This window comes from Parasteatoda tepidariorum, chromosome 7 (assembly GCF_982258835.1).
Source record: "Parasteatoda tepidariorum strain Cologne lab strain chromosome 7, Ptep-v5.0, whole genome shotgun sequence".
Classification (NCBI taxonomy): Eukaryota; Metazoa; Arthropoda; class Arachnida; order Araneae; family Theridiidae; genus Parasteatoda; species Parasteatoda tepidariorum.
This window is the reverse complement of record NC_141761.1, coordinates 78741086-78749278: the sequence shown is the minus strand read 5'-3', so window position 1 is coordinate 78749278 and position 8193 is coordinate 78741086. Positions and strand designations below refer to the sequence as shown.

General features: G+C 28.4%; 1 protein-coding gene across 1 annotated transcript; it reads right to left on the bottom strand.

Moving 5' to 3' along the window:
* Positions 1-5045: 5045 nt before the first annotated feature.
* Positions 5046-5703, bottom strand: LOC107446686 (CXXC motif containing zinc binding protein). The gene has a single exon (XM_016061398.4). It carries the CDS (start codon positions 5578-5580, stop codon positions 5098-5100), a length of 483 nt encoding a protein of 160 aa, XP_015916884.1. The 5' UTR covers positions 5581-5703; the 3' UTR covers positions 5046-5097.
* Between the last annotated feature and the right edge of the window lie 2490 nt (positions 5704-8193).

The window sequence follows — 8193 nt, the reverse complement described above, 5'->3', positions numbered from 1 at the left end:
AAACATGAAATAAAAATATTAGAAGGGATCAGGGCCGTTGCAAATGATAGCTTTTTGATGAAGGAGGGCAAAATGCATAATTGCCCGGCTCAAATTCGCTTTAAACCCTTAAAAAAAAACTTTGATATATTTTATTTTCTTTTTGTATTTTAGATTTAATTAGTATTTTTATATAATCAATTTTAAACGATACATTTTTACTGATATTAAAAAAAAAAATATCTGATTTGAAACACTAGTTGGGATTTGTGAAACTCTATGTCATTTGAAGTATTAAAGTGAAGTGGGGAAAAAAAAAAAGAAATGCTGTTTTTAGTTCTGGCGACGAAAAACCAATCCATTCGCTAAAATGAAATTCGCAAAAACACAAAATCAAATTTAGAATTTCTATTTACTTGCATCAATTCAATCAAATGTGAAAGCAAAAAAAAAAAAAAAAAAAAATATGACGCATAACTTTCCTTCATAAAAGAAAATATATGTGTGTGTATATATAGAAAACCACTCGCTACGCCCCTGGTAAAGATAAAAAAAAAAAAAGAAAAAAAAAAAAGAAAGATAAGAGAAAAGTTGATTACAATATATACCTTGGTAATAGAAAAAATAATGGTAAAATATTTTCTTTAGCCGGCCTCCTTGTTAATTTATATATATATATATATATATATATATATATATATATATATATATATATATATATATATATATATATATATATATATATATATATATATATATATATATATATATAAGTTCAAAATGTAGAGAAAACATGGAAAAAACTACAAAACAATGAAGAAAGGGGGAAAAAGAAAAATAATAATAAAAATAACAAGAAACCGGAGAAAAATCCGAAAAAAAGGTTAAAAAAAAAAATTAAAAAGAACCCGGATAATAAAAGATATAATCTTTTCATCAGCTCACACGATAATATCCGCAAAAAGGAATGGTGTGAGCTGATGGAAAGATTATATCTTTTATTTTCCGGATTTTTTTTCTTCCTTTTTTTCCTGTCTCTTGTTATTTTGATTATTATTTTTCTTTTCCCCACTTTTTTCATTGTTCTGTTATTTTTTTCATGTTTTCTCTATATTTTGAACTTATTTTATGAGTTCTATTTACTTGCAGCTTATGCGCAGTAAATAAAACTTAGAGTTTTTCTTAATTTTCTTCGTGTTTTTTTCTTTCTTTTCGTACTTACTTATTATGATACACATAGCAAACCACTCGCTACGCCCCTGGAAAAGATTTTTGAAAAGTTTTATGCTCATATAAATTTAACACTTATCTAATCGATTTTATAATCATATCCCATCTTTCGCCCCAATTTTTAATTTAAGCAAAAGGCACAAATAAATAATCCACTTACGGATACCCAAGAGAACACTGTAAATGCAACAAGTGCAAAAGCACACATACAGAAGCTTTCTCGAGAAGATGTAACCAAGAAACATTAAAATATTTCAAAACTCATGCCCAATTTTAATAAAATGCGTTCAAGTGCACTCATCTAAATTTTTCAAAATCAATTTCCAAAAGTTATTTGGTTTTAAGAAGCATATTAAGTACATATTTAAACTTTTAGCAAGAAAATATATATAAAAAAGTGGTCAATAAAAAAATTATGCATGAGTAATAGTATGTTAACCTCAAAGTATAAAAGGAAATTTATTATTTTATGTTAAAGCATAAGAAAAACACGATTCATAAAACTAGAATATAAAAATAAATTAAAAAAAGTATTGCAGCATAATGTTTTAATTCTTTCAGTTTTGTATTATAATTTTAAAAAAAATTCTATGAGATACACCTGATTTAAGAAAAATTAAATTTAAGTTTCCTAATGAGAATTGTAAGATTGATTTGAGGGAATAATTTATAATAATAAAGTTATTGAAAAGGGTTTTTTATTGCTATTTTAGGGAAGCTCGAAATGCATGATTAATATTCTACAAATCATCTCTGTTATTTAAATTTTAGTGTTTTGATATGGTTAAAAGACTTACAAAATTAACCTTTTAACCATGAAGAAAAACTTGAAATAGACCTAAAGGCTCTAATTTGTGAATGAAAATGTAATTGAGACAGATTGTTTAAATTCCTGTATTACTTCAGTAAGGGTCTGTTAATTTGGTTATGAACCTCAATGTTTCACACGTGATTGTATGAATGCCAAAAATATAATTAATTTTAACTGTTTTATTTTTCCTTCATAAAACATAAACATTCATAGAACAGGGTATTACTGTAATTATATGAAAATTGGGTATTCAGTTGATAATATTTTATACTTACAGCAGAATTTCTATTATAAAAACATTTTTAATCAGAGAGAAAATAGCTGGCTTTGGTTCAGACAAAGAAATTTTTTAAGTTATAATTTTTCTAGTTTCATGCATCCTTCATTATAATTAATAAGGTTTAGTCCAACTATCATGGCTTTCCCTTCCCTTCTGCTAAAAGGAAGTATTATCTTAGATGTTAATATGTTTGTTCAACAAAAAAAAAAAAAAATTTGGAAGAATAAAATCTTAAGCTTTTTCAACATACTTTTCCTCATAGACAAAGATGGAAGGCTTAAAATATTTTATAATTTTTTTAAAAACATTTGCAATGTACCTAGCCTAGCAGACTCTCTTCTTACAACAATACATGACAATATAGCATATAATCAAATTTGAATTATTATCCAAAGCAATAAAACTAATGCCATTTTATTTGGGAAACCTTTAACATTTTATTTTTTTCGTAATCTTTTGATCCAGTACAATTTTATTACTTAACCTTCAAAGAGTTTATTTAATATCCTCTTTCAAATCCTTTGAGATAATATTTGTGCAAGTTTATTCTAACAGAAATGTAGAAATTGTGTCATACATCAAGAAATATCTATCTACACGGCAAACAGAGATGAGGCGAACTTTATCTGATACTATAATATAACCTCAGAGTAGAGCCTAAGGATGAAGTTTTCATATCAATTTTCTTTGAATAATAATATTTAACAAATACACTTTGAAAATATTTATTAGTTAATCATAAATTGCTGAGTTATAAGGTAATATCATAACACTATAATATAAAAAATTACTTTATATTACACACCTTTTTTAATTTATGTCTTTTTTTTAGTTTTTAAGCCACTTTCATATCAATAAAATATAAAATGATAATAGAAAAAATGACGCTAAACTAACTATAAACAGGAACAAAATAAAATAAATAAATTATCCTCTCACGCAATCTTAAAATATCTGCAAACGCATAATATTCCGTGATAATAAAATTATTTTATTCAAGAAACAGCAAAAATATTAAGCATTTTTAAATATCTCTAAGATGCATAAAAAACAATATATATATATATATATATATATATTGTTTTTATATATATATATATATATATTCATATATATATATATATATATATATATATATATATATATATATATATATATATATATATATATATATATTCATATATATATATATATATATATATATATATATATATATATATATATATATATATATATATATATATATATATATATATATATATATATATATATATACATTCAGTGTCTTATAAATAATGAACAGTAACAGAGTATAAGTAAGAAAAAAAAAAGTTTAAGAAAAATTAAGTTTAAGCTTTCAAAATTTTTTGAGTTAAGTTTTATTACTTTCAATGAATCAATTTCTTTTTTTTTTTTGGTTTTTCAAAATTTTAAATAATTTTACCCTTCCAATATCTAAATTAAAAAGATATGCATTAGAAAAATAAATATTAAGAGTTTACTAATAATTTTTTCAATTGACTGCATAAAATATATTTTCTCCTACAGATTCAATTTTCTTTTTGCGTAAACATACATTTTTAAAAAGCTTAATTTTAAAAAAGAGATTTAAATTTCCGCAAAATTTAAAAATCTCAGTAAATGTATCAGCACAAGATATGCATCTATAATATTTAACTGTAAATAACAAAATATAAAAATATACTTAAAGATAACTCCAATAATTCTTAGCAAGCTAAATATCTTAGTAGCCAAATTATAACATTAAAATTTTGTTGAATTAAAGACAGTGATCTTCCAAAGCGATTTCAGAAGGCTGCCTGCCCTGCCAGCCTTTTGAAGCGACCTCTTGGCTGCATCCTATCCATATAAATAATACTACCAAAAAAAGCCAACATCATTTAAAAACACTGCCTTTTTATTTATTTTCCAATAAAAAGAATAATAATTCACCATTTAAGTAATAATTTTAGACTGATAAAATTATCTGCATTTATAGGTTTAATTAGGATTACTATTACAAATATTTATTTTGCCAGAATTATTTTCTACCAACTGGTTAATTTTCTATAAGTTTCTCTTTTTTTTTTGAGGGAGGTATAATAATGACATTTTTAAGTGATTTTAAAATAATTTTTAAATAGATTTTTTTTTTAAAAAAAAGGGCATCTTTAGATTTTTATTTTCTTATAATTTTCAGTTTAAATTATAAAAAAAGATTTCAATCTGTTTATCAATAACCATTTCTTTTTTAGAAAAAAATTGTGCACAGTGATTGTTTTTAAACATGTCTTTAATAAATTTTTCATAAGCTACAAATTTTCTCTTATTTTGATAATGAGAGAAAATTATTTTTTGAAATACACACATAAAATAGTATAACAGGGTAATTTAAAAATTGTTGAGGATCAAATTCAGATTACATATTATTACACAATTTGATAATTTTTTACGGGGTTAATTGAGAGCCCTTTCAAAACTCAAAGCGATGATACTAGAAGCGATGATAGCTGCCGTAGCGATGATACTAGTTATAAGTATACAAAAGTATCCCCTTTTAGACAATAATATGTGTATGTTTTTAGGGATATATTCTTTATCTCTAAGAAAATAAAAGTATTCTCTCTTTTCTTTAAAGTATCTTAATCTTTTCTCTTTAAAGTACGCTAACTTTTAAATATTAACTTAAAATATTAAGAAACTTGCAATTTCAAAGAATGTAGGAAAAATAAACAACAAACAATATATTGCTTGAGCGATTTATTTTGAATTTTTATAACATGGCACTTAGATTCGCTTACACTTTTACAAATTTATGTTCCACCTCAGCAATGGATACAGAGAGATTTGCTTTTTCATCATAATCAACCCATTCTTTCTCTTCTAAATTAATGTCATCAAATAATGCATTGGAATTTTCTCCAATCGCTTGAAAACCAACTCTTGGAGAGAAATCTGTAGGCTCTAATCCTCGACAATCAAAAACAACTATAGTTTTAAATGATTCGGAATCATCAATTGTGTACTTCTTAATTGTATCCAGTAGAATTTCAACTGAATTTTCCCGTGCACAAAGTTTACATTTACTCACAAAATTGGCTTCTCCACGACCTCCTTTTAACGGGAATTTTTCAGTAAGAGCTACATACTGCCACTTTTCCGGCTCTTCCCCACAGTTAAGACATTTCAGTTTCAAATACCAGCGAAAATCTTCACCAAAAGCTTGAAGATCGGTTACGTTTTCTAATACGGCTTTGAATTGAAGTCCAATCTTGCCCATTTCAAGTCAACAATTCTCTGTGGGCGAGTTTCTTAGAACAATCGGTGATTTCAATTCACATTAATGTTTGTTTATGTTTTATCTTCGTTGCTTATTTGATTAACAACGTTTCTGTCTGCTTAATTTTGCAACAGTTAAGATCAGTTAGGAAAAGACAAAAAATAAAATTCTTTTATTGAAGGATCATTCTCGCTATATGTTCAAAAAAGCGTACGCGAATTCAGAATTGCATCAATAACATTTGCGTGCTATCGCATATGCGAATTGTTAGCAGTGTGAATGCTGCTTAAAGTAAAATATACGTACATGCGCGAATTGCAATTACGTTAGATTGAATGCAGTGAAACTTCACACTGCATCCGATTGCCTTAGATGACGTCTGAGTATTTAGAAACTGTGTAAGACGAAGTTCGCTTATTCATTACTCGCATTGACGTGGGTTACATATGTGAATCACATGCAACGAGAATGCTGTTTAAGTAGTAATTTATTGCATGAGGGCCAATCTCCCCAAATGCGGTAACTGCACTTCTGAGATAGAATGAGATCCTGATTGCTAAAAACTTTTTCTTAAGAGACGCTCATAAATCAGGATTTTCATTTCTTTCTGTGGTGTACGGAAGTGCGTGAACTTCATTCAGTAAGATGCCTTTATCATCAGCAGCATTTATGAGCAGCTCAAAGGGCCAATCTCAATGTCTGCAGTTCACATAGTTCCTTTCACCGTTGAGGGAACATAAGAATCGGATTTTTGAAGTATATTTTCATGCGGAACGCTTACCAATTAGGTGCACTATTTCTCTCAACATCGGTCAAAGGAGCGGCAATCGCATGTAGTTGGAATGCTCTTTTAGGATGCGAGAAAATTACGTACGCGAGATTGGAAATTTGAGCACGAACTTAATAGGAAAAAGTTTACTAGGAAAATACGTTTTATTAATCAGGTTCTTATTCGCTTTACCAAATTCACAAACATGAAATTTTTCCATGAAGTGCGAATGGCTTCATACACGTAGTTTTTAAACATTCGCATGTGCGTTGAAAAGAGCTCACGCTATTGTCATTGGCGCATGCATGAGCAGTTCTTATCTGAAGTTATTAAATACTTGCATAAGCATTCTTGTTGCTGTTATAGTTTATTTACGTCGCACTAGAGCTGCACAATGGGCTATTGGCGGCAGTCTGGGAAACATCTCTGAGAATGTTCCGAAGACATGCAATCACAATTTTGATCCTCTGCAGAGGGGATTGCACCCATTTTCGGTAGCCCGACGACTTGCACGCGAAGCCGAGCACTTTACGGTAGAACAGTTTAACGAGGACTAATACCGCACACTGACAGTAGCCAGTGACCGTAGACTTTGGTGATCTGCTGGGAACCATGTTTTAACGATCAGTCCACTGCGGGACCATAAGCATTCTATTATATTACCTTGTCATGCTACATTTTAAGATCTTATTTGAATCGGTGCCTAAACTTATTAACAGTTTAACGAATTAACAGTTTAACGATTAGTATTTCCTGATGTAAATAGCGTTTATATGCTACTACAAATTACAGTAAAAGAGATACAGTTAAAGGATTCAGAACTTAACGATCAGCTAACTGTTATATTAGTTTAAAATTTTTATATTAATTGGAAATGTAATTTTAAAAGAATAATTACCAAGCAATGGCAGTATGATTAAACCATGATATCTCTTTATCAGGTCATCTAGGGGAAAAGAAGAAAAACAGAGAATTAAAAAATCTGTTTCGTTCACCTACAGTAAAAACTGATGTAGAAAGCTATTGCAATAGCTGTAAAAAATGTCACAGAAAGCGAACTGCAATATATTGAGATCGAGTACCTATGCAGGCTATTGTTCGTCTTGAAAACCCCTTGAAACTTATGGAGTGTCGATTGCATTGAACCTCTGGTGCTAAAATCCAAAAGAGGTCACTCCTATCTTATTTATGCCTTTCATTTTTGCTCAAAATTTGCCATTGCAATTCTTGTCAAAAACATTAAAGCAAAAACAACGAGTGAAGTTCGAATGAAAATATTTACCCAAACAGGGTTTCCAGAAACCATTTGTTCAAATCAAGGGACAAATTTTACTGCTGAGTTAACAGAATCGTTTGTAAATACTTTGGGAATGTCTCTAAAGTTTGATACTCCAGGACATCTTGGGAGCCGTGGAACGCTGGAACCAGGGCCGTAACTACGCCGGGGCAGTCGGGGCACCACCCCGGGGCCCCGGGGTGGTGCCCCGACTGCCAGACATTCTCAAAAGTAAGTTCTAGTAGAATTAGTAAATTCAGAAAGAGAAAAAAGCTTTTTTTTTCAACATTTAAGTTATTTTCCAAATAGAAAACTTAATTTTCCTCCAAATAAAAAAAGAGAAATCTGCTTACATTTTTTTTAAAGGAAAAGCAAATTTAAAGATATTTTCCAAGTAGAAAATTTTATTTTCCTCTTAAATTAAAACGAGGGAGCTAAGAAAGTACTTTGCTTCTTCTGTAATTCAGACATTCACGAAAATAAAGTAAAATTAGTATTTAACTCATTTTTTTCTACTTTTAAGCTATTTTTCAAGTAGCAATCTTTATTTTCCTCGTAAATTTAATTA

Coding starts and splice junctions, on each gene's coding strand:
- LOC107446686 (XM_016061398.4), bottom strand. CDS start 5,580: ATGGGCAAGATTGGACTTCAATTCAAAGCCGTATTAGAAAACGTAACC.